The sequence below is a fragment of the Sardina pilchardus genome, chromosome 11, assembly GCF_963854185.1.
Source record: "Sardina pilchardus chromosome 11, fSarPil1.1, whole genome shotgun sequence".
Classification (NCBI taxonomy): domain Eukaryota; kingdom Metazoa; phylum Chordata; class Actinopteri; order Clupeiformes; family Clupeidae; genus Sardina; species Sardina pilchardus.
In genome coordinates, this window is record NC_085004.1 from 29,633,332 (window position 1) to 29,660,860 (window position 27,529).

General features: G+C 43.5%; 1 protein-coding gene across 1 annotated transcript; it reads left to right on the plus strand.

Moving 5' to 3' along the window:
• Nucleotides 1-2,948: 2,948 nt before the first annotated feature.
• On the plus strand, nucleotides 2,949-27,015 carry cngb1a (cyclic nucleotide gated channel subunit beta 1a). The gene is made up of 32 exons (XM_062548768.1): nucleotides 2,949-3,012; nucleotides 3,811-3,859; nucleotides 4,328-4,430; nucleotides 9,212-9,236; nucleotides 9,405-9,492; nucleotides 9,636-9,724; nucleotides 9,834-9,879; nucleotides 10,291-10,354; nucleotides 10,523-10,547; nucleotides 16,936-17,176; nucleotides 17,487-17,627; nucleotides 18,022-18,063; nucleotides 18,337-18,381; nucleotides 19,683-19,854; nucleotides 19,971-19,998; nucleotides 21,427-21,553; nucleotides 21,872-21,922; nucleotides 22,166-22,320; nucleotides 22,659-22,880; nucleotides 23,125-23,333; nucleotides 23,555-23,605; nucleotides 23,723-23,809; nucleotides 23,993-24,057; nucleotides 24,207-24,329; nucleotides 24,476-24,617; nucleotides 24,744-24,903; nucleotides 25,027-25,124; nucleotides 25,240-25,323; nucleotides 25,439-25,557; nucleotides 25,689-25,835; nucleotides 26,311-26,488; nucleotides 26,692-27,015. Exons 1-32 carry the CDS (start codon nucleotides 2,949-2,951, stop codon nucleotides 27,013-27,015), a joined length of 3,564 nt encoding a protein of 1,187 aa, XP_062404752.1.
• The last annotated feature ends 514 nt before the right edge of the window (nucleotides 27,016-27,529 follow it).

Below are 27,529 nucleotides of genomic sequence, written 5' to 3' on the forward strand. Positions count from 1 at the left end.
TTTAATGGGTGCTGTCTGTGTGGACCTGCTCTTCTGTGGCTACTTCAACTGCCCATCGCAGACTCTCGGCCAATGGTAGAGCCCGGGCAGAGCTGTCATTGTTGTCAGGGCTGATGGACGATCAGTCCACCCATTTTGCTGACACTGGAATTAGTCCTGCTGGCTTTGTTAGCATCTAATCTCCCCGGCTGTGCCAGTGACCTCTGGCTCTGCTTCGCATACAGTACACCTGACCGGCTCACCTGTACAAAGAAGCAATGCACCTGAGTGGAACCTACCGTTATTTCCCGACTATTAGCCGCGGCTTATACATTGATTTTGCTAAATTTCTTCAGCTATGAGGTTAATACAGGGGGACAGTTAATATGGTGTTAATATGGTTTTGTTTCTTTTAACCTGCATGAAACACTGTCCTGCGGCTTATAATACACAATGCGTGGGTATTTGTGGGAAATTACTGTATTCATATGGCTCCAAACACGTACAGTACATACAGAACAGAACAGCTCCAAAAGGTGTGATTTTACCTGAACTCACAATAGTGTGACGTGAGTTTGACATGAGATGGTTAACATCTCAAATGCTCTAATGAGTGCACCGAGGTCATTACCACGCAGAGCTGACATATGGACCTCAATCCCTTACACCCAACAGACCTGATTTCTGATGTCTGAAGCCATATGAGTGGTGGCAGGGTCTTAGGCACTTCAACGGGTCTTAACAAGGTCAAAGTTAATCGAGCTAAGCAGTGTGCCGTTTCTGCAACAGTAACTCCTGACATTGTGATCGCTTGCTGACGGTCCCCTGGGTGTCCTCCTTTCTGTGCTAATCAGGGGAAGCACTTCTCATCCAGAGCAAAAGACAAACAGCACTAATAACCCACCTGCCTTCAGTCTGACTCCAGAAGCTACTTTACATTTCACCTGTAGATTAATTCTAATGTGAATCTAATGTATAGTATGCCATATCGAATGTATAGCACCCACATTTGTATTGTACATTTGTTTAATACATTGATCAATGCCTACTATGTAGCACATCAGATAAAAGGATGGGAATGGAGGTGAATGGAGGCAAACCAAGCTTCTTCTATGCCACCGTTTCACTAAAAAAAAAATGAAAGCCAAAGCTGTGTCTGCCAATGAATTGAAGAACAGGCAGATGAAATGCAGTTCAATCAGAGAAGGATCAAATTCTATGACAAAGGCATTATTACGAGGAATCAGAAAGATAGTAGGAGGCCTCAGAGGATCGGAAAGTGACAGATGAAGAGATCAGAGGAGCTGCTGAAAGCTGAACAGAGATCCACTCACTCAGGACAGACATTTAGGAGAAGAAACGAGCTCAGAAACGAGACGTTGTTGCCATTTCATTATGATGCATGCCACATGCCACAAACATGAAAGGGAGTTCGCAGGTGCTTTAATACAATGTGAAAGTGAGTCCGCAGGTGCTATAATATAACATGAATGGGAAGGAAATGTTTAGAATGTTACAAATGGAATGGTAATCTTAAATAGTTACGCCTGTGTATGATGTATCGAAAAGGTCTGTTAAAACATGTAATGTACAATATGAGTGTGATCAATCTGTGGTAAAATCTGTGATACATGTAGTGCTACTATGGTATTATGCATGTAACATGTTAGCATTTAAAATATAGGTCAAATATAAAACTTTTTATGTTACTTTATGAAAGAAGCCGTAATTATTGAATGTGTTAACACACTGCCATCTTATTCTATTTGAGTATGATTGACTTTTTCTACATGTCCACCAACATGTAGGACAGTGAATAATATGTGTCAGTATTCATACTGTAACACAGACGTGTGAGTAGTCTAGGAAACCTGATATTATGAGCTGTGCTTCTAAACAGGGACGTGCAGACTGACACCAGTGATCTTCAGTCACGTGGGTCATTGGCTGTTTGCTGTCTTGTGCTCCGGTCCCTTTGGGTTCCTCCGTGGGCTCGGTGCTCTGGTTTCCCCTGAAGCTAATCTGCGCTGGCCCCGGCCTTGGCCTGCAGTGTATAAACACTGTCCCTCAACTGCTAATCCTGTTAGCCTCCCGGGTGTCTTCTCTTCTAATCCAGCTTGTCTCCTTCTCCCTCTCCTCTGCCTCCAGTCCTGCAGAACTGCCTCTGGGATGTTGGCCTCCAACTGAGCGATCAGGTAAGTCATCAGACTTTATCGAATTATTCAATAGAGTAAAAACAGCTTATTCATATGTGTATGTCAGTTCTGCTTCCTTTGTTCATCTAAGATTTGAGATTTTTCTCATCGCACAATGTTGGGCCCCAGTTGTGTTGAAGGTACCCTACCTGGTGGATTTGCCATAGAGGGATCTCTTTAGCTAGTGATGTTTAAGTTAGCTACGTCATCTATTTCTGTATTGTATACAGCATTTCCCAACCTTTGGAGCCTTTGCAGTCCTCTCTCGGCTAGTATTTTGCGCAGGCATTGCCTAGTTGTGGCTGTGACCTTCTGGAGCACAGCTAAGATCTAGGCCGCCAATCCTTCTTGTATGTCTGGATGGGTCTATGGATTTTGTGGATAAGATTGAGGCTACTATAGTGTTTGTGTGAGCAAAATAATTTAGTAGTTTGTTAGATTGTGGTATATAAATGCTGAGCTAGCATTATTAAGGAACAGGTTATTTGCCTTTGTGTGGCACAATGGCTCTCGTTTTTCCCTGTGACAAGAGTCTTCAGGTACCTGTTTAGAGAACAATACAATGATTCATTGTTTCATGATTTCAGTGATTCATTCACTCCTCCAAAATACTTTTTGAGTGATGTCTGGAAATGAATCTTGTTGGATACTATTTCCAAATATGCTTTTTGTTCAGCCAGCTGGCAGAGGTGTTTATTCCTGCCACTCTACTGGTCGAGAGAGATTAGGGTCACCAACATTAATTCACTGATTAGAACTGACAGTTCCCTGGTCATGCTGCCCAGCAACTACTGCTGTGGCTCGGACGGCAACATGCAGAGATATAAAGCCAACAGAGGTTCTACATACTGTACAACCAATTCAAATGCAATCACAACCACTCAATTGTGTCCAGATATTTAAATTTGAAATACGCATTTTCTTCTCAAAAATCGCCTAGAAAAAAATTTAATCAACTGGCATGATGAAAAACTATTTGTTTGCTTTGTTTTATAAAGATGCATTCTATGAAGCTTGTTTCTTTATCGTTTTGCACAGATTTCCAAACATATATAGGCCTATTGTACCTTCAGCAGCTATGTTTTTCAAAGCAATTGATCAAATTGATTTTGATCTCTACTGGTAATTGTGAACATCCTGATTTGGTGTGTTCAGAGAGTTGTGTGTGTGTGTTTTGCTGTTTAGGATGTTCACCTGGGTGGCAAAAGTGGTTCCCCAGCCTCCTGATCCACCAGGAAAACTTGGGGAGGAAGAAAAGCCCAATCCTCCACCTGCAGCTCCAGTGCGTATAACAGCCGTGTGTGTGTGTGTGTGTGTGTGTGTGTGTGTGTGTGTGTGTGTGTGTGTGTGTGTGTGTGTGTGTGTGTGTGAGTGTGCGTGTGTGTTTGTGTGTGCACATGTGTGTGTGTGTGCGTTCGTGTGTGAGTGTGCGCGCGCGCGTGTGTGTGTATGTACTGTTACTGTACTAAATTAAATCATGTGACTTCATGCAATCCTTTCACACAGGTGAAAAAAGTGGTAATTAAAGAGGAAGCTCCAAAAGCAGGTAATGGCCGTTACAGTAGTACTGTAATTGTCATAATATCATATTCACATTCCCATATCCACGTGCTCATATTTCTCTATGCATCTGCAGCTCCTAAACCAGTCAAGGCCAAAGAGGAAGAAGTATCAGAGGAGACTAGGTATGTGAACTGAAATGGACAGATCTGAAAAGCCTTTGTCTTCTTGGCAACACAACAGCTGCTAAAGTAGACACGTGGACAGGTGTGCTTTAAAGTGGACACCTGTGTCGCTGGATGTGTTGTTTTATGTGTGTGTTGTTGCTGTTGTTTGTCTCGTGTGGATGTTTCTCTCTCTCTTTCTCTCTCCCTCTGGTTCTGGGCCAGTGCCAAGGCCTAATGACCCGCTATTGGATTGGGACACAAATGCCTGGACAGGCTGCTGAGATGATCGCAGGGAAATCCCAGCAAACCTTGTATAAGCCCTAGCTGCCTGAGGCAGGTTTCATCAGCCTGTCTTCACCTGACACTCACTAACTCTCACTCTCTCTTTCTGTCTTTTCTCCTTCTCTCACCCTCGACTCTTTCTTTATCTATCTATCTATCTCTCTATCAATCTCTCCCTCTTCTCTCGTCTCCCTGCATCTGCAGCACTCAGAGTGGAGTGTTGACCTGGCTCTCTCATGGCTTCTCCAGCGCACTGCCCCAGCCGGCAGGCAGCCCGCGGCTGGCCAGGGCAAACTCGGAGGTCAAGGTATGAGTACATCCACATACACCCCAGGCACCCTCTCCCTCCCTCATCCTTTCATCTCCATCCAAGATCCAAGCCCAGCTTCCTTAATATGTGCTAAATGCCCTTATGGGAATGTCTGTGGCGAAACCTCTTTGAAGCACAGCGCCCATGTAGAATATAGCCAGCTGAAATTCACAGCTGCACAGTGCTGGTCTGGTGCTTTTTAAATGCACTGACATACTGTATTATTTAATTATGGAATGAAAATCTATTATACAATGGATAACATTATACTTAGCTATAAAAGCTGAGCTTATAAGCAAGAAATGATTCAAGTAACAAAACGTTGCGACAACAAAAGTTGAGACGTGAGTCAGGATATACAGTAGCCTGGGTTTTCCCATACTGCCTTGCGCGGTGATTTCAATCCCGCTGCTAAGCCAGTCTGGAAACTAACGCCCTAATGTTCGCCTGATGTTGGCGAACCAATCACAGAACATCCGAGAAGTTTCCGTTGCCCTCTTGCGTCTACATTCGACGCCAAAGGATTTACGGCAGCCCTTAGCGTTGCATATGAACGAGTTGGGTGAGCTATGCGCATTTGATAGACATCCGTGGCGCCCAATGAACGGATCTGGGCATTTTTTCAAATACGAGAAAATGAACGTCTGGTTGCCAGACCACATCTCATTTGAGAAGTGGGAGGCGTTAGCCAGGCTAGATATACAGTATAAAACTAGTTGATCAACATCAGTGGTGGATATGAGTTTCCTCCCATCCAGGACTTGTACAACACTCAATGTGTCGGTAAAGCCCAAAGAATTAGTTAACACCCCAGTCACCATAGCCACAGTAAATTTCTGCTGTTAGCATCTTGCAAATATATCACACTCTCAAGGCCTGGACCTGCAAGCTCAGTAACAGAAAGAAAGCTGAACAACGGGCAGTGAGGGGCTGTTATTATGTGTCCATCTGTGATCATAAACACGCACACACTTATTCAGACAATCATTAGCATTAGCACTTCACTTACAACAGCAGCACTTAGTAGCCTACTTTTTACAACAAATAATTATTTATTGCTGCAAAAGGAGCCAAAACCCAAGAGTTTGACTCTCAATACACATATAATGAGGAGAAGGTTCTAGCATTACATGAATCTTGAATTTTACATTAATATGTTACTATTTTCCTTTTCTTCAGAATGACGCATCGGGTGCCAGGTAGGCTTTTTTTTCTATCTAATGTATTTTATATGAGTGTTTTTCAGTTTACCAGTAGTGTTCCAGAGTGTTCACAGACAAGAGTTTGTTTCTCTGAGTATCTGTGCACATTAGAGTTTGTAATGTATCTGTTCTGAGTGAATGTATCTGAAACTGACTTTGGCATATTCTCACCCTGCTCTTGCTGACCTCAGTAAAGGCACGTTTAGACTTGCTGTAGACAACGCGTTCGTGTACGCATCATGGCTGTCTCGCGTATTTTGCGGTCATTTGGTGCGTCGGTCGTGCACGTCGTCGCAAGCGAACACGACGCGTCCGCGAGATGCAATACTGACAAGAAAGTAGGGGGCGATCATTACCAAAACAAAGTGACTGCAAGATGCATTATCGACATCAAAGCTGGGGGCAATCATGAGAGTAAACAATGGCACATGGCCACATCCACATCTGATATTAGGCTAATAGTCTCCCCCTGGTGAAGACCTCCAGTAAGGTGCGTAATGCTGCAGCGACTCTGTACACAGGACACAGCAGGTCGCACACGGGCGCATACGCTTACGTTTGGTCTAACGGCAAGTATAATCCCAGCCTAAGGCAGACGAAGCGTAAGTAGACCCGGTCTCATTCCAGCTCTGCTCTTGCCAATGTAGCTAAAGCCAAATTTGCTAAAGATCCATTAGTCCGTGTGGCATCTCATCATGATATATAGCGCTGGCAGCTTAGCATGTAAATTAATGTCACGCTTACTTTATGCAAGCATAATGTTATGCAAATTGTAAACAGGGTTTGCATACTAAGTAGCATCATGTTGTGCATAGCCATACACCAAGTAGGCCTACTGCTGTAGCAAATCACATTAACTTAACTCAGCATACAAAAACATTTATCAGCAATGTCAGGAGTCCATTAATTCTGCCAACATAAATATCAAGGTCGTGGAAGTTCTTTTTGTAGCCTACCTGTGCTCTGCTGGTTTGGAAGCATTTCCCTGAAAATATCACATCCTGCCATTTAATTTGTACTAACCCTACATGTAGGCCTACTGAAAAGGCAGCTGGATCACCTCAAAGGGTAGTATCCTCAAGCCTTGCTTTATTTCAGCCCGTTGTTTACTTTCTAATATGACATTCATTCAGCTCATACATTTAAATGACTTCTAGAAAGGTTTACAATAGACCACATCATAAGTCTACTTTCAAATGTAATTGCTTCTACTGCCAAAAAAATGAACAATCCACCTGCATGGCGATTCTTTTTTGAAAAACTTTCTTTGACAAAAACTGAGCTCAAATTGCCTGATAAGCCAACTTCCAACAGTGGATAACACTATGTCAGAACAAATTCTAAAAAAATATTCTTAATTAAGGAGTTGTTCTTGAGGTGAAGGAAGAGGGTTGGAAAAAATATGTTAGAGCTTTGCATACGAGATCAGGCTCATCATCAATTCCTCTTCAGCAAGCCTCAACAGACATGTGAAGACTGAACACGTAGGCCTACACACTCCACATTTAGCTCAGTGCAGCTTAGCTGCAGCAAGCTTGTGTCCTTGCCTTCTGCTGCCCCCTAGTGCCTGCTTGGTGTTAAAATGTTTCCTACTGCCCAGCCATAGGCAGCGTGACAGAATTCTGTTTGTTTGTTTCCTTAGCCAAGGCACTGGCGTCATTGGCTGGATCGTGCAGGGAATAGGAAAAGTGGTTCCCCAACCAGATGAGAAGTATAAAGAAGAAACGGCAGCTGACGACGATAACACAGAGGTAGTCAACAGAAATCTTACTCACTGCCTGGCCTCTGAGCTCTGTGTGTGTGTGTGTGTGTGTGTGTGTGTGTGTGTGTGTGTGTGTGTGTGTGTGTGTGTGTGTGTGTGGTGTGTGTGTTTCAGGTTGTGCTTATAGGGGAACCTGTAAATAATACCCTGTGTTAGATTACAAACTACTTTCAACGGTCCAGTCCTTATTGTGAAAAGTGTCCAAGTGTCATAGTTGTTAGCCTGATGTAGATGTCATTTAGTTGTATTGTTGTTAGCCGTACAATATACTGTATTTTCTACCAGCTAAGGGTTCTTCATGGTAAAAAATGCCAACTGAAGAACATCTTAGTTTGATGTGGCATTTAGACAATGATTAAGCTGCCTGTGACCCACCGTGTGTAGAGTCCCATCTCAAGATACTGAAGCAATTCACTTGCTCTGGGTTTGACGTGTCATTTAGGTCGCAGCAGCTGTGGAAATTCAGGTGCAGCCCAGTGTAAGTAAATGGGAGCAGTTCAGTTCTTGCAAATCAGCCAACACAGATTTCCACCCACAATGCACTCCTCCTGCTCCCCAAGTCCTGGACATCCACTTCTCTACCGAGAGGGGTCTAAAAGACAGCGACTTGCCATGGAACTCACCATAATCAGATCACTTGGTGATCCATGCGCTTGACCTATTTTGAGGCTGATTGAGTATGATGGTCTCAGACAGACCACGACCCCAGTGGATCTCGGTGGATATGCTGTTCCCTCGCGCCAGAAGGCCCTGATCTCCCAAACACCCCCCTCCTCCTCCCTACTGGCCACAGCTGTGTCTTAGTCTACAACAGGGTTTGCTCTAAACAGTTAGCCTCTCTAAGCTCATTCTCTGATCTCTCCTCAAGAGTTTTCTGAGCTAGAGCATTTCCATTCCAACCCTGTCACAAGTTGGCGTCCTTGTTATACATGTGACAGGATGTCACCCGTAAAAAAAAAAAAAAAACAGGAATGAAAATGTTTAGGCCAAGTTTTGTATTTCTGGAGCAGGACAGGGAGACAGTGCTCTTCCCTCAGACAGAAGAACATCATTTAGAACAGAGAGTAGCCCCAGCTGTGGTCGCTTGGAATGGAACACTGCCTTTCCATTCAGATCATCCTCCGGGTTGAGACTTGAAGCTTCATCTGTTGAAGAATAGCTGGTCTATTTTCATTTTAAAACTACATTGTGTGATTGTTTGCATTAAACGACATTGGTCTACTGATCTTGAAATCACAACACTGTGACTGTGACTATACTACTGCCGTGTGAGTGTTGCTGTAGTTACTCAATAGCAGTCGTAAGATTTACACTGATTCAATATACAGTACATACAGTTATTGTTGAAATTGTCTGTTCAGACTATGGCAAAGTCTCTGAGTTCCTAATTGTCCTACATTTACCTGCCCACCAGCTAGAGTCTTTTTACTGGGGTTTTAATGCAAAAATCACAAAATGTGCCATTTAAAATGATGATTCAACAGCTAACTAGGAACAGAGTGGCTTGTTGGTGAACTACGGTTTTATCCAACTTCTTTTGCAATCTCATTCATTTGCAAACCAAATGTCATGATTTTCATAGATCACAATCGTTAAGTACATAAGCCTTCGTGAAGAGAAAAGAAACACTTCTCAATCACAAGTCAGGGGCTTGAGAAGATACTCTCGAAATATGGATTGTATGGATCAAGAGAAAGTCTGCCGATATTAAATTACAGTTCAGTGCCATATGAATAATGATAATGGCACACATAATCTAGGATGATTGAGAGTCTTTGTTACTATTTTCACTGAATCTTGCTCTCTCTCCTCAGGTGCATGAAATGAAAGATGTCCCTGGTGAGTCATCTGTCTGCTTTATGCAATGGAGAAGGCTTTCATGACACTGCAGATTTGTCTAAGACAATAATCTCAACAAATTGCATTCAGAGGATAGAGGATTGACATATGACATAAGTAATAAAAACCTGTCATGACTGGTATTTTTTTATCTTGCCTGATTTGTAGATGCTGAGCCTCTCCCCCACATCCCTGTGGTGGAGCTTGTGTCAGAAGACGAAGGAGGTGAGGACGAAAGCAAAGTCGGCCCTCCACGGTAAGCTCTCCATCTCTCTTCCTCCCTGTCTGTCTCTCTCCCTCCCTGTCTGTCTCTGTCCCTCCCTGTCTGCCTGTCTCCCCCTCTCCCTCCCTGTTCTGCCCCCCCCCTGGGCTCGTATCACAACTCCATCTCTCTCACAGTGTCATTGAGTGGCTGAAGCATGGCTTCGAGAAGGTGGTGCCACAGCCAGTCGATACCCACTCCGAGGTCTCTGTGAAGAAGCCAACAGGTAGAGGATTACGATAGCTTTCTTCAACAGCATTCAACAATAACGTCTGTCCCGGCTATGCTAATCAGTTAATGATTATGAATTTATGCTTGTTTGCTTTATCTTACAGAACTTTCTGAGGTCTCCAAGACTGAAGAGGAGTCTGTGAGCTCACAGTAAGAGAGACTTTAAGTGTCATTACTTGTGTAAAGCACATACATCTCTTTATTCTCATATCTCAGTGTCCTTTATAACTCACACCAATATCAACATCAGAGTGAGACACAACATTTGAGATTCAGATTCAGATTCAGAAAACTTTATTAATCCCCGAGGGGCAATTCAGTTTACAGCCAACCCATCCATTAAGGGGTTAAAAGTGTGTGCATTGGCATTCACTTGTATGCAATAAATAGACAGATAAATATGTAGTAAGTAAGTGCCGCAGCAGTCATACATCTCCTGTCTACACACACACACACACACACACCCACACACACACACACACACACACGCTCACACACACACAAGTGGCTCTGTGCATGTAACACGTCTCTTCTCTCTTTCTCTCCTCTCTCTCCTCTCAGTGTGGTCGGCTGGTTCGTGTCAGGTTTTGGCCGCATGATACCTCAGCCTGTGCTGAAAGCTTCAGTAAGTGAAGCCTCTATAGGCTCTATATGTACAGTATGTGGTTCTATAGGCTATACTGTATATATGTATATATGTGTGTACACGGGGGCTGTCCAAAGGCCCATGTCTTTTTTGTGCCTTTCACCAAATGAAGGCCCCAGCTAATTTCACATTTGATTTGCTTTGTAGGAGAACGGTGATGCAGTGCAACATGGTGAGTAGACCTTATCATTCCCTCCCACAGTCATTCTTAGACATAGCTGTTCTTCTCCTGTTTTTATTGAAGCCATGGGTTTTGCAATGGTTAGAGCAACTTCGGTGAAATGACCTTCAGAGTAGATCTTGTATCCTACTGTATATCCTCACACATTCTCATGTTATTGTGGCTCTGAACAAGTGCAGGTGGCTTGTAGTGTAAAGATCACAACCATAAGGCAAGAAGTGCACAGGATATTGGATAAGGAAATAGCACAGGAAATTGGCTTTTGTAAGATTTACGTGGTGTTTCTCAGGCCAGGGTGAAAGGTGTAGCCGTGAACCAGTAAACACTGAGGACAGCACTAAAGCACTGTTTCCCAACCCTGCTCCAAGTCTTGCAAGCCTCCCTGCTAACACACATTCACTCTAATTCCACCGATTGAGTGGATTACCAGTCCTCAAACGTGTCCAATCAGGCCAATAAACGAACGGCAGGGACCCAAAACATGCAGTGCAGTGCAATACCATGAGGCACCACCGGGCTGCAGCGGTAGCATGTTTGGGAGACGCTGGATGGAGATGAGGTGCTTAGCTGTGGGTCAGACTCTAACGCGGCCATTCTTCTCCTTCTGTTTCAGGGAGAGCCCCCTAAACAAAAGGAGAAGAGGACTGCAGAGTCACTCACATGCACCTACAGACACACAGACACAGTGGCACACAGACAGAATGGCTAACTGACTGAGAGACAGATGGACAGATGGACAGATAGACGCAGCGATTTGCAAACAGGCAGCTTCATCAGAGCAGCTATATGCTTCAAGCACTTTGATTCTTATGGGTATGGGTATAGTGTGGAGTAATGGTAGGAGTGGCCATTTCTTTAGAAGGTTATATCAATGGTGTGTTTTGCTGGAAACAGGGAATATAATCCGTTTTCATTGTATTGTAGTGATGCTTTCACAGCTTGCCTCTGAGATTATGCTTTGTGACATTTGCACCTAGAAAGTTGAATTATTTATAAGCTAAATTCAGTTTATTCTGAAATACTGTTTCTGCTAGAGACACTGTTTCAAGGATATACTATCACCCAAAGCCATCAATAGCATGCTTTCGCCATGAAAGCAGGAGAACACTTGAACTGCTTTCACCTTGCGCCTGTTACTCCTTGTAACTGCATAATGCAGACATTATATTTGGTCATATCACATTTCACAAAATGAAAGTCATCACTGGTGATGATAGCTTTAAGTATGTGTTGATTATATGATGAAATATTAGCACAGTTCAGGCAGCTAATATTTTATTTGTAATTATACAATGTATGTAATGACAGAACTTTGGATGGTGATTAATGAATGTTGTTGTTATTTTATTAATGGGAAATGTCACATTTAAAATGTGCAAGAATCAGTGAACATACAAGGTTTTATCATAATATCAGATATTGAGCAGAATGTTTTAATTAAATGACAGAAAAGATAATTAACAATCATGTTGCTATGTGATTCAGGCTTCAGTTGTGTTTGTTTAATAAATATTATGTGTTAACACATGTCTGTGTCACTATAAAGAACTACACTATGAAACAATATGCTATAATAGGCCCTGAGGAAGACTCAGTAGAGTCGAAACGCGTAGGCTTATCCAATGCAATAAAGGATTTTTAACTTTTTTCACTATATCGGTGTGCCTCAGACTTTTGACTGCCTCAAACATAGCACAACGTCTCTTTATACAGGACAGTCACAGTTTTTTCAATTCCATTTATGTCCATTCCGAAGAGCACCCGATTTTAATCTTTATATTTGACCCAACGCAGCACTCTCCTTCTCTCTCTCTTCAAATATGCTATTCCTATTCAGGAAAATCAGACCCCAATGAGCAGGGCCAGGGATGGGTTCTTTTTGGGGATATTGAATGTGCAAAGATGGCGAGCACATAGGGATTTAAGTGGATGATTAATGTGGTGATCACAAATCATCAGAGAATAGATTGGATAGGGTGTGAATCAAAGACGAACACTAATATTTTAAATGCCCTTGAAACTATCACAGTCTTTAATCAGTGGACCATTCAATATGGATATACTGTATGGTGGCAAGTGGCCACTGCAAAGCTGGATGGCACCAAAGATTGCATTGACAATACTTTTATTATTTAATGATTACCAAGTTCTGGGGCGATAATTGATTAGGATATTTTATACAATTTATATGATGATTATTTATCAGAATCAAAATCTGAATATGTACAGTGGGGAGAAAATGTATTGAAAGCATGGTGCTTTTTCCATTAGGCCTATTAGCCTGTTTGATGCTCATTGAGCTCACTGCAAATCAAACAGGCTTATAGGCCTACTGGAAAAAGAACCATGCCAATCTCTAGCTATGGTGAAGGGTATGTGATGATGTGGGGTTATTTTAATTCCAACGGCAAAGGGAACTTTATCAGGATGCATAATATCCTGGATCCATGAAATAGCTGGCCTTTAAAAATAAAAATCTGCCTGCCCCTGTGTTATTCCCATAGGGTTACATAGGGGGTCAAATACTTCCTTCCCCTAGCATTTAGGAAGAACATTTATTTATGTATGATACATTCTTCAATCACAAAGAAAATTGGTGTCCTTAGCGGTTTGATTTTTACTCATTTTTTGAATTAAGGCATTAAGATCAATTGTCAAATGATTTTATATTCCTCCTCTGGCATGGAATATCAAATACATTTTTCCCCACTGTACAGTATATCAGATATTGGAAGTAACAAAGTGCAAATACTGCATTTAAGTAGCATTTTCAGGTGTATTTGAGTATTTATTTTCAGTATTAACATCTTTTGACTTTACTCCTCACACATTCTCACAGAAATATCTGTACTCTATGCTCCTTACATTTTCAAAACTGCCTCATTACTTTTGTGTTAATGCATCTGAGGCGAGTTATAAATGTTTTTTTTTAATTATTATTCTTATTTGAGGTCATTTTTTGCCTTCCCAACATCAAGGCTGATTTCAACCTAAATAGTGGGGTCGTATAAGGCTCAGTCATTTCAAATTTGTGTTAAAGTTTGATTTTCACTTCCAAGTTGAAGTTTAGGGTCTACAGAAAAATTTGAGTCCGAGTGTCAAACACACAGATTAAAAATGGCCTCTAGGGGGCGCTGCAAAATATGTAAACTGCTACAATTTTTGATTAGATTTTCCAATTTTAACAAATGAGGTATGTATGGATTCAGAATTAAAAGGAGAAACTGGTATGCCAAGCATTTGGTGACCAGATAAAAATAAATACACTTTTAGCCCAAAATATTACATGGACACAAGCAAAATTATGTTTTTTTAAAGATAAAGTCTGAAAATGTCCTCACAGTTGCTAAGGAATTTCACTTGTTAATGTTATTTCACAAGTCAAGACTGTGTGGTGATTAAACTGAAATTGAAATGCACCTCACTCTTCTATTCTATGCCCTAGGGGGCGCCGTAAAATGTAGTAACAGCCATAAACGTCTACGTATGCATTTAGTATCAGGAGTCTCAACTTTTTTCAATCAATCAATCAATCAATCAATCAATCAATCAATTATTCAATCAATCAAGCCATCAAGCCATCATTTTATTCACAAGAAATTTTCACAAAAGAACTATATCTGGAAGAAAGTAAATCAATAACAATAAGAAGATAAACAATATTTTTTCTGGCATTCAAAAAATGAACAGAAGACCATAGGGCTAACATTTATTCTGAGAACTTCACTCTACAATGATAACTATAATTTACTTCTTTGATTTATTCTATGTCAGTCTTAGAAGTTCTGACATGTGCACTTGCACAGACGTGTGCACTTTAACTTCGCCTTCATGCACTTGCACCGAGAACTGGCAGGTCGACTTGTACAAGTACTTGTACCACCACACTTCACATCTAGTTGGAATACGTCTTTGGCAAGTGGTACTGTAGCGTAGTCCAAATGGGAAGAAGTTTGCTGTCCTCTTCTTTCCACCCATGGTCAGTGGGGTTATTGTCAGGCATTATTGACCTAAATGAATGAATACATAAATGCATGTTTTTTTTATATAGTACTCCAATCCATACAGGTGCATTCTTACATGCGGGCTGTTGTCCACATGCTTGCTTGGAAGACACTCCTTTTGATATGTAGATCCAAAGCATCCATTGTTGGGGGGATTCTTTCAACATCCCTATTCTTCTGTGAGAATAGCCTCATTCGAAGAAGATCAACATCATTTTCCTCATTTGATTCACTGGAGTACAGCCTACAGACAAAGTTTACTGCAACTTCTTTCAGCCTTGTAGAGGAACTCCTCTGTCAAGTGTGGAACTTCGTGCAGCAGGATTGCTTACCCCTGAACTTGAAAGAAGATGTGCTGTCTGATCCTGTGAATGCGTGGAAGAGAGCCATGGCTTTACATGTTTCTGTGCCCAGTTTTGTGGCGAGAGTGTTCAGGGAGATCATTCTTGATGACCATGTTGGAAACAGCCCTCCAATGGATCGCTGCAACCACGAGGAAGCTGACACTCGTGTCCTAGTGCATCTTCTCCATGCCCTCCAAACAGCATCAGTTGGGATGGTCTATACTGGAGACACAGATGTTGTAATCCTGCTGGATGCTTTGGATCTACATCTCAAAAGGAGTGTCTTCCAAGCAAGCATGTGGACAACAGCCCACATGTAAGTATGCACCTGTATGGATTTGAGTACTATATCAAAAAAACATGCATTTATGTATTCATTCATTTAGGTCAATAATGCCTGACAATAACCCCACTGACCATGGGTGGAAAGAAGAGGACAGCAAACTTCTTCCCATTTGGACTACGCTACAGTACCACTTGCCAAAGACGTATTCCAACTAGATGTGAAGTGTGGTGGTACAAGTACTTGTACAAGTCGACCTGCCAGTTCTCAGTGCAAGTGCATGAAGGTGAAGTTAAAGTGCACACGTCTGTGCAAGTGCACATGTCAGAACTTCTAAGACTGACATAGAATAAATCAAAGAAGTAAATTATAGTTATCATTGTAGAGTGAAGTTCTCAGAATAAATGTTAGCCCTATGGTCTTCTGTTCATTTTTTGAATGCCAGAAAAAATATTGTTTATCTTCTTATTGTTATTGATTTACTTTCTTCCAGATATAGTTATTTTGTGAAAATTTCTTGTGAATAAAATGATGGCTTGATGGCTTGATTGATTGATTGATTGATTGATTGATTGATTGACTGAAAAAAGTTGAGACTCCTGATACTAAATGCATACGTAGACGTTTATGGCTGTTACTACATTTTACGGCGCCCCCTAGGGCATAGAATAGAAGAGTGAGGTGCATTTCAATTTCAGTTTAATCACCACACAGTCTTGACTTGTGAAATAACATTAAAAAGTGAAATTCCTTAGCAACTGTGAGGACATTTTCAGACTTTATCTTTAAAAAAACATAATTTTGCTTGTGTCCATGTAATATTTTGGGCTAAAAGTGTATTTATTTTTATCTGGTCACCAAATGCTTGGCATACCAGTTTCTCCTTTTAATTCTGAATCCATACATACCTCATTTGTTAAAATTGGAAAATCTAATCAAAAATTGTAGCAGTTTACATATTTTGCAGCATCCCCTAGAGGCCATTTTTAATCTGTGTGTTTGACACTCGGACTCAAATTTTTCTGTAGACCCTAAACTTCAACTTGGAAGTGAAAATCAAACTTTAACACAAATTTGAAATGACTGAGAAAAATTACACATGCATCCGACCCCACTAAAACGGCTGGGACAGCAATAGCGTGATGCAGAAAGGGAATTGACTTTGCAACTGTAGTGCTAAGGAGCAGCGGCAAAGCAATGGTTACATGATAATGGAAAACTCTGTTGAATTCAGTGCATGTACAAACGACAAAACATCATATTATATCTTTGCCTTTTCTCCTTAAACGTGTGTGGGAAAATATTCATACAAGGCCTATTCTGCCAGTGAGCTTACCTTAAGCAGAATGTTTGTTTCTGTGCAAGTTCATCCTTAGCTTGGTAGTAGGCAACAACCTTGCTTGATTTTAAATTAAATGCCGTAAGGACAGTGAAATAGTAGTTAAGGAGTTACAGTTGGTAAAGCGGAATGTCATTGTAGGCTACATTCCACATCTTCGTTAGAAACAACTGGTAAAATAGGTCTTCAAAAAAGGCTGGGATGCTTTTTACTTTTATACTTTAAGTACATTTCAGAGCCTGTAATTTGTTACTTTTTCTTGAGTAAAGACGTCGAATCACTACTTATACTTTTACTAGAGTCTTTTTTACATAGGTATCAGTACTTGTACTGTACATTGGTCTCCCTGACAGCCCTAGTTTTAGCCCATGCCAGTCCTGACCTGTCCCTGTCCCTGTCCCCGGTCCAGTGTGTCTGCTGGAGGACATGGTCCTGGAGGAGGTGGAGGAGGACTGGGACGGCGACCAGAAGGAGCACGCCGCTGCCCCCTGCTGCTCGGCGATGGACGGAGACGAGCCGCAGGCGAGCCAGGGCGTGTCCCTGCTGCAGGCCCTGCCCCAGCTGTTACCGCAGGTGATGGCCATGCAGGAGCAGGAGGACGCCGAGGCCCAGGCCAAGGAGGCCGAGCGGAAGGCAATGGAGGAGGAGAGGTGATAGAGATGTTCACTCTTCAGTTCTCTCACTTCCTGCTCTTTAGGAGACAGTGTCAGTTTATCTCCAGTTAAACTGTTAGTAGAAGTTAGTAGTACGCATCAAAGTTTAGCCTGCACACCTCTGACCTAAGTATGATTTCCACATCCATACAGTCAACCTAAATCCTTGGGAGGATTTCCTCTACATGGACTCAGAGGAATTTTCATGTTAGTTTCATGTTTCAATGCTCATGTACATGTTACATGTGTTGCATGCTCTGCTCCCGACCTCTTGTACTCCTACTGAATGTCTGCTGACATGCGACAGCAGGCTGCAGCAGGAGAGGCTGGAGGCGGCCCGCGCTGAGGAGGAGTTAGCCCGGCAGGCGGCAGAGATGGCCGTCCGGCAGCTGGAGGAGGACACGGGCACCCCCATAGCCCAGCTGGCCGAGCCCGACGACGGAGAGCAGTAAGTCAAATGCCAACACAAACCCTACTGGGGTCAAAGGGCATCATCAAGGCCCTGACACGCCCTATTACAGTACAGTATGTGTAAATGCTGTAGAGATGGAGCATGTCTCTTTTGGGATGTACAGTACTTCACCCTGTAGTGTCTTTTGTGGTCATAGTTTAGTGTGTGTTGATTCTGAGATCTGGGACTGTGACTGAAACAGTACTTCTTTAGTGGACTAATGGTTAATAATGCACCCCCATCCCCCAACCCACCCACCCACCCATCCCATCCTAACACCACACACACACACACACACACACACACGCACATGCACATACACAGAAGCGCACTACCTGAAGCCTGTGAAATGTGGATCCGTTTTCACCTGCTAACTGTTTGTTTCACAAAGACTGCCCGATATCCAGGAGGAAGAGAATGAGGAAGACCCAGAGTAAGTGCCCTCTCTCTCTCTTTTTTATCATCTCTCTATCGCACGCGCTCTGTCTCTCATCTCTCTTCCCTCGCAGATTCTGCCTGTGTGTGTGTGTGTGTGTGTGTGTGTGTCATGCTATGTGCATTTGTGTGAGACCGTGTCTGCGTGGCCATCAGCTACTCTGTGTCTCGTCTTCTCTCTGTCTGTGCTTTGCTGCACTGGCTTCTTCTGTCTCTCCCATGTCTTTATGAGCTCTAAGGCTCTGTTTGTCCTCTCTGGCGCACCGTACAGGCTGCAGGGGCTGCGTGAGGACAGTGAGGAGGAGACTAAGACTGAGTAAGAGTTGACCTCTTCAGGGTGCTTTAATTTGCCTGCATAGGAGCATCCATACAATACCCTTTATCCCGGTGAAGGATGAATACTAACTCCGTGTTATTTGTGGAGTACCTCTGATCTAACTCCCCAAAACAACAAGGCCCTGCTCTGCTTGGCTGTTAAAGTCTGCTTGTACAACTAGAGCTGGACACAGCAGGTGTCCAAGCAACGTCTTACCTGCAGAAATGAATAGTGTCTGTTGGTTTAAAAACAATGTTGGTAGTTGCCTATCAGTGCTTGATGGCAATATCTTATGAAATCTCTCTTTAAAATCATGTCCCCAGAGTATAGAACTGTAGTTACGTGGCTTCTCTAGCTTCTCTTGGCCTGCAACTCGAGCTAGGTAGCATCGGGGTTTTATTTGTGACCTCAAGAGACAGAGATCTGTGTGAAAAAGTACTTTAAGTTCTACTTTAAGTAAAGACCCCCAATATGTACACTTTCCCCCAATATTTTCGCTATTCCTTCACTGCTTTAGTTCAGGAAAATGTGCTGATAATATTAATCATGCGTCATTCCTTCATACTGAACTGTTGTTATATAAACCCATAGATACTGTATATCTATGATATAAACCGCCCATTCTTAAACCGACCATACAACAACAACAGATATTCACAGCATGCTTTTGCCACCATTCAACACCCCAATGCTTCAAACCATGGCTTCCTATAGAGAAATAGAATAAGCCTTCCTTTGTATAACCTTTTAATGTTTCAAGTATCAAGTTTATCACCATGTGAATGCTACTGTCATTACTTTTTTATATCTACCTTTCAGAGCTGAAATTAAGAGGTAGGTTCTAGAGTGGGAAGATCATGCTGTTTCCACATAAAGCTCTTGCCAGAATCCTTGCAAATGAAGGAACAGTGGCTTAACATATCCATTCTTCGGAAAACTACATTGCATTCTTTTTATCTGAGTCTTGTTCAGGCTTTTTGAATGAACAAAGCGTAAACGAACAAGTCAGTACACAAACAATACGACTACAAGACCTCTGAAATGTTGTTTCATGCTCATCACTCGTACATTTTTCCATTCATTTTCACATGACACACAGCTACCACTTTCAGAGAAAGGGTGTGTGTGTGTGTGTGTGATGTGTGGGTTGTGTGTGTCATTCTGTGGTGAAATAATCCACACAAAGTCCACACAAAATCAATATGGGTGAAGTCCTCCACTTTCTTCGGACAGACGAGCATGGCTTTGGGCCTGGTGCTGACACATCTTCTTCACCATCTCCTGCCTGCTCTTTATTGCAGCAGCATAGTTGCAGCTGAAGAACAGCAGCCTGAGCCTGAGGCGGAGGCCGAGCCCGAGCCTGAGCCAGTGCCTGAGAGAGTTCCGTCCCCTGAGCCTGTCATTGAGGAGTCTCCAGTGACCACACAGCCTACGCCGGCCAGCAAAGAGCCCACCCCACCCGCTAATGAACAGGTATGTCCAGCCCACGGGCTGACTCTGGAGAGGATGGAGAAATAACGCTCAGTAACCACTGCCATTTGTACACAATTGAGATGATCAATCATGGTCATATGCTTGTTCATCTACAGGAGGAAACAGCAGAGGGCGGATGTGGAGGTCAGTGCGCTTGCTTGAATTTGTGCAAAAATGTACCATTCATCATCAAATCAAATACAGTTTTTAAATGATGCTGTCTTGGCATCGTCTTAATAAGCTGTTCCTATCTACAGTACAGTCATCTGTTCTGTCATGGGCTTTCCATTTAGTATTGCTAATGAAATGGTGGTTGGCCTTGATGCACACATGCGCTATGGTGCTTTGCTGCAGTGCTTGCTAACTGTAAAGAACTTGGTTTAGTGTTCCTGGGTTACTCTGTGGTGCCAAGGTGCTCCGTGCTGTGCCTGCTAGCTACTAGAAATGGTCAAATATCAGGCTGAGAAATGCTTGGATAACTAAATGTAGTGGTTGACTCTGACTCGAATGCAAATATGCAGTAAGGTGCTTTGTTTCCTGCAGTTCCTGCTAGCTGCTCAGCGGTAAAGGGTTGGGTCCTGAGCGTCCCGTACGCTACTGAGTTCCTTGAGCGCTTCAATGTGCTACTGAAGGAGAACGACATCAGCCTGCCCAAGCTGCCCACTCTGTACCCTGAGATCGATGAGCTAGCCGGCCAGATCTCCCAGCTGCCCAAGCAAGCCCACCAGTGCTACCTTAACGTCCTCCATCGCCTCAACACCCTTTACCCCCTCCAGACTGCCTAAGCAGACGTGCCAAGACCTGGAGTTAGAGCCTGTAGACAAATGAGTATCCCCGCCACCCCCCACTCTCACACACACACACACACACACACACACACACACACACACACACACACAAAATCAAACAAAACATCTCCAACCCCCCCTACTTGCCAATCACTAGATGCCTCTAATAATTCCCTAAGCCTTCCCTGATCCAGCCTTGATCTTGCCGAGGCCTTGCTCAACTTGCCATCATTCAGGTGAACTTATGCTGTGCTGTGCTGTGCTGTGCTGTGCTGTGCTGTGCTGTGCTGTGCTGTGCTGTGCTGTGCTGTGCTGTGCTGTGCTGTGTGGTGCGGTGATATGTCATACTATTCTATTCTTGTGTTGTGCTTGTGTTCAAGGTTCGAGCTACTTTATTGCAATAGGTTCTCAAAAGATGAACAGTATCACACTCATATCTGACACAATATTAAGGAATCATTTATTGAATCAAACAGTTGAAGATGCCATTTGCCCCAGATGGTAAAGTAACTCAGCTGTCTACCTATAGCACTACTCTTGACCCACATTTCAGTCATCATGCATGTGCTTTTTGATCAGTTTCACATGAAGTATGGCTGCTAAGTGACCTATTTCTTTAGACTCTCTTGATCAAATAAGCTGCCAATGAGCGGTTTTTTTTATTAGCTGAAGGTGCATGATACCTACCACTGAAAAAGTACTAATCAGATGATATACAGCAGAACAAGCGTGGTGCAGTACTGCTTTTCTAACACAGCAGGGTTTTTTTTCTTGTGTCTCTTAGAGGTCATCCATGATAAGCCAATGGTGATTGTGGAGCTTGTGGAGGAAGCGGACGTAACAGCTCCATCGAACATTCCACAGATAATCGTCGCTGATGACCCTGAGGCCATGGGCATCACTATGCCAGGGTACGTGGACAGTATGATGCCCCCTGGCATCGAGACAGAGATTTTCCATAAACACCGCTGCACAGTAATTAAGACCCCGTTGTTGTTCTTACTGTAGAGATCAGTTCACTCACATTATTTATGTACAAAATGTATAAAAACCTACAATTATACTGCATGCAACACAATGCACTACTATACTGTAAATCTAACACTGGAAGTGTGTGTTCAGCCGTGTCCCATCTCTAGCAACTGAACTCTCCATGTAACGAAACATTTAACTTTCAAACGTTAAACTTACTTTGAATCTAATCGAATCTAATCTTTTCCCCTGCTCAGAAAAGAGGGCCAAGAGGAGGATAAAGAGGGCCTTCTGAAGCTGGATGAAGAGTGAGTAACATCATGCATATGTACTGTACCACTGTTCCACCAGCCACACCCAATGTGGCGTAGGGAAACTTCAGACTGTTGCCAAGTAATTACACCAACCCAAGCGAGACCATGCCAAGGCCATGAAACCATGCAAGGGAGGGAGGGAGGGGTGGATGGCGTTGAATGTCAGTGAGAGTTTCTGGCCTGTGCTTTCGTTGCTGCAGCTCACTCTGGTGTGGTGTACTTCCATGTTCCCAACAGAACCAAGCTGCGGTCGCACTCCTCCGCAAGCCAGTCCGGCATGGCGGTGAGCGACCGGCTGCAGGAGCTGGTCCAGCTGTTCAAGCAGCGCACAGAGCGGGTCCGAGACAGACTCATTGACCCCGACGAGTCCGAGGAGGAGAGTCCGTCCGCCTGTGAGTCGGCCATCCCAGACTCGACTCTAGAGTTCACACATGTGGCTATTTAGAGGACAGCATTGTAACTCAAATGCTATTTTCAATGAGAACATTTACTGAATCATTGACTTAATGATGGGTGGAGTTGAGCTGCCTTAAGTTTGGGGCAGAACCAGAGGAACAGCTGGTCAAGCTTGCTCCTCGACTGTCCCGTCTGCCTCGTCGGATGGAAATTAGCTGTTAGCTATAATCTGGTACAAGTCATCTCTTTACTTCATGTAACTAATGAACCTTGTACTGTACATGGTCCCTGCTTTAAATAAACTAAATTAACTAAACTAAACTAAATTCTGCAGCTCCTGCAAAGAAGCCTGCACCAGGGCCACCTCCTCCCCCGCCCCCCGAGGAGACCAAAGAAGCCCCTGCTGATGAAGCACCGGAGGAGGAGGAGGAAGAGAAAGTCTTTGAATTCATGGGCCATCAAATCAAAATACCAAAGCTCAAACTTCCCCCACTTCCTGGTTGGCTTAGAACCATCATTGACTATCGGTTCCCTTCTAGCATCGACCCTTTCACCAGTAAGTGGAGGTGTTTTTTTATTTCCCATTAAAGAACAAACACAGGAGGAGATAATCATTTATAAGATTGCATAAATGTGTTGGATATTCCGTGTAATCCCCTCTTCAATACTAATAAATGCTTATTTATGAGTACACGACAATAAACTTTGAACTTTGGTTACGTGAAACATGCAGGACTGAAGCCTTGTCTGTACTGTATGTGAGACCAACCAGGGCCTTGTCTTCCTCTACCTCCCTCCAGACATGATCTACGTGTTGTGGCTGTTCTTTGTGACATGCGCCTGGAACTGGAACGTCTGGCTCATCCCCGTGCGCTGGGCCTTCCCGTATCAGACCCCGGAGAACATCCACTGGTGGCTCTTTGCTGATTACTTCTGCGACCTGATCTACATCACCGACATTCTAATCTTCCAGCCCAGACTCCAGTTTGTCCGTGCTGGAGACATTGTGGTGTGTGGGAGACTCATTACATGAATATACTGTACATCCACCCCAGCAGACTACATAAATTATTGTCAGATATTAAAATCATAGGTTTAGACACTAATGAATGAATCTCATATTGAACACATATATTTGTCAAGCAAAAAAAAACTGTACAGGCAGGTCAATGTTTAAATGTTTGAATATGAATAATTAATTATTAACATTAAACAATGTGTTCATTTCAGTGTGAGAAAAAGGACATGAGAGAAAACTACCTAACAACGAACAGGTTCAAGGTGAGGTGAAAATATGGGGTTATTGTAGTACATCATGGTGCATGGTACTGTACATCACTTCAGATCAGCCTCAGCATTAACATCACACTTTGCTATTGTCTCCTCTGGGTCTTTCAGATGGATGTGCTTAGTATGATCCCTTTGGATGTGCTGTACTTCAAAACAGGCGTCATCTCCTTGCTGCGCTTTCCTCGCCTGCTTAAGGTAACTTAAGACAGTATGGATGCTCTGACATCCCATGCTGCGATGCTCTGAATAAGTTAATGATCCATCCCAGGAAACATGAATTCATTTATGCATTCGTGTGGCTCATTGGCTGATAATGGTGACATTAAGTAATACAGATGACTTTGTAACCTTACTCTCTCCTCTCCCCTTCAATTACAGTACATGGCGTTCTTTGAGTTTAACGACCGCGTGGAGGCAGTCATGCGTAAAGCCTACATCTACAGGTAATACCACATACCACCAGCAGGTGGAGATGCATGAAGGATGTGAGAGGCCTTCTATTGGATCAGCCTCACTACTGTATGTCTGTCCATGCATTCACACACCGACGTTCCACTCATCCATTCTTCTTCTTCCGTCCTTGTTTTCACAGAGTTATCAGAACCACTGCCTACCTGTTGTACTCCTTGCACATCAATGCGTGTCTGTTTTACTACTTCTGCGACTACCACGGCCTGGGATCCTCTAAGTGGGTTTATAATGGCAAAGGGAACAAGTGAGTGACCCTACAGTTACACTCCTAATCTTCAGTTAAATATAAATGCATCATGCTAGTTTCAATAGATAATGTTTTAAATCTTGAGATAAACTGTGTCCAGCAACCCTGTGTCCTGTAACATTTTGTGTTTGCTATTTGCACAGGTACATACGCTGCTACTACTTTGCGGTGAAGACCCTGATCACCATTGGTGGTTTGCCAGATCCCACCACAGTCTATGAAATTACATTTCAAGGGGTCAATTACTTTGTGGGTGTGTTCGCGTTTTCTATCATGATTGGTCAGGTTGGTTGATAATTTGATTCACTTCTTTCATATACAGTAACTGATAACAAGTAATATAATCTTCCTTATCACTGGTTGTGTTATTTTTGTCTGCAAGTGGACCTAATTGCTAATTGTACTTTCTAGATGAGAGATGTCATTGGAGCTGCTACAGCAGGAGAGACATACTACAGAGCTTGCATGGACAGCACCAGCAAGTACATGACAACCTATCGCATTCCCAGTGAGGTTCAGAACCGGGTCAAAACCTGGTACGACTACACCTGGAAGTCTCAAGGCATGCTGGGTAAGTATCAGCCTCCACACAGCATAATGGCTGTACTCCGGTGATAAATGTAGCTGTGATGAAGACATTAGGGATCCAAAACCTCTCTTGCCCTCATCCTGTTTTGTCTGTTTCTATCTCTAGATGAACTGGAACTGCTCACACAACTGCCACTTAAGATGCAGCTTGACATTGCGGTGGATGTGAACTTCGCTATTGTCAGCAAAGTGGCCCTCTTTCAGGTGAAGCACTGCATCTCTCAGTAGAATGATTCTTTTTGGAAATACTTTCACAATACTTAACCCACTGAATTTAACTGACGTTAAATTCACGTTTCTGCATTCACTGCTTCCTTAGGGTTGTGACAGACAGTTAATCTTTGACATGCTTACAAGATTGAAGTCTGTAGTTTATCTCCCAGGAGATTTTGTCTGTAAAAAGGTAAATATGCTTCTCATCTTTCCCTTCCCCACTACCATTTTGACATTCCATATCATTTTCTAAGGTTTATTGAGTGCTGCTGACTGGTTGGTGACCTGTACTCCTTGTTCTACAGGGTGAGATTGGTCGTGAAATGTACATCATAAAAGCAGGAGAGGTGCAAGTGGTCGGTGGTCCTGATAACACTATTGTGTTTGTAACGATCAGAGGAGGATCTGTGTTTGGAGAAATCAGGTGAGACCTGTGACACACGCCCTGTTACCCATTCTCACACACCTTTGTGGGGAGTTGTCTCCGTGGGGTGACTTTGAGTGCTCCTACCTGTGATGTCATGTACTGTGTCTGTGTCTGTCCCCTGTGTCCAGCCTCTTAGCAGGGGGTGGAGGTAACAGACGCACAGCCAATGTCAAGGCTCATGGCTTTGCTAACCTCATGATCCTGGATAAGAAGGACCTGGCTGACATCCTGAAGAACTACCCCGAGTCCCAGAAGCTGCTTCGCAAGAAGGCCAAGTGAGGAAGATGGCCGCCCGACCCCCTGACCCCCGACCGAGGGCTCCCAGCGCACCCACTGGGACAGCCTAACAAAACACACACGTGTTTACAGACCCCGGCGTGGGACTAAAACACACACACACACACACACACAAACACACACACACTAAGCTTTCCATCACACCTCCAGATCTCCAGAATCATGTGGCCAGTCTCTTTCCTACCCTCTCTTTCAGACCTCACTTCCTGTGTTCCCAGAGAATGGGGGCATGACATTAGGTGTACTGTATGTCTCATGATTCTGCCGTCCTTTTACTCGTGAATCCAGTTCAGAAACAGCTACAGAACCCGTGTTTGTGTGTTTGTGTGTTTGTGTGTGGTAGTGTGGGAGTAAGTGAAAAGATGGTGACTGTGCTTTTTGCTTTTTTTTACATACTTGAAATTAATTATCAAATATTACTTCACGTTTCTTTCCCTTCTCGTCACTCCACAGGAAAATGCTGACAAAGGATAAGAAACCTGAAGCTGAAGGTGCAGGCAAAAAAGCTGAGGAGGTCATCCCTCCACGCCCGGAGACACCCAAGCTCTTCAAGGCCGCCCTGGTTGCGACGGAGAAGGCTGGCATCGCGGGCACCTTCGCCAAGCTAAAAGAAACGTATCCTGGTCTGGAGGTACTTATGTAGCACACACACATATCTCTGAAGAAACCTGTGAAAGACAAGAGAGAGTTCCAGAACAAGACATTGACAAAGACATTCCAGAATCCAAACTTACACTTACCAATCATCTTCATTTCTCTATTTCTCTCTCTCTCTCTCTCCCTCCCTCACTCTCTTTCTCTTTCTCTCTCTTTCATCTTACCCCCTTGCCTCAGCCACCCACCTCAAGCTCCATATCTCCCATGCCTCCTCCAACGCCCACACGCCGACGCTCTCCTATCCCAAAGTCAATGCAGCAGGAGACGGACGACACGGTAGCCGAGACGGCCGACAGCAGCGTGGTCATACGCATGACCCCGCGCCAGGGGGGCGAGGAGATCCTGACCGTGGAGCAGGGGTCAGAAGCAGCAGGGGCAGCGGCAGGGGCAGGGGCAGCGGTAGGGGCAGCAGCAGCAGCGAAAGGGACAGGAAGTAAGGCGAAGGAAGCAAGTAAGGGGAAGGCAGGAAGTAAAGCAAAGGAAGTAAAGAAGAAGAAGTAGAACCCCATCACAAATGATCTCAAACACAGGATGTGACATCATTTTGAATCTCAAGGACACACCCTTGAGAATGGCCCCAGCGCATCTGCCCAGGACGTGTTCTCACCATGGTTGACTCTATGGAGGACTCATTATTGTATGAACATTACAAAGCCCAGTGTTGTGTCTATATATATGTGTGTGTGTGTGTGTGTGTGTGTGTGTGTGTGTGTGTGTGTATTATGGAATGTCTATTAGTCTTTAATCGCCCTGCGGCCATAAACAGAGTGCCCAGGATCGATAACTTGCCCATGCTCTAACTCCAGGTCTACTGCTCTGCTTTTTATTCGACTGCCACAGCCCTAGAGACATGTGTCAGCTTCACTATGGCCTTCGCTGTACCCTTTACTGACCAACAATTAGGCCTAAATGCACACAACACTAAAAGCAAACACTCTTCTCACGGCACAAAACTGATCTGCACTCACATGCACGCACTCACACACTATGTGTGCACACATGATATAGATATGCA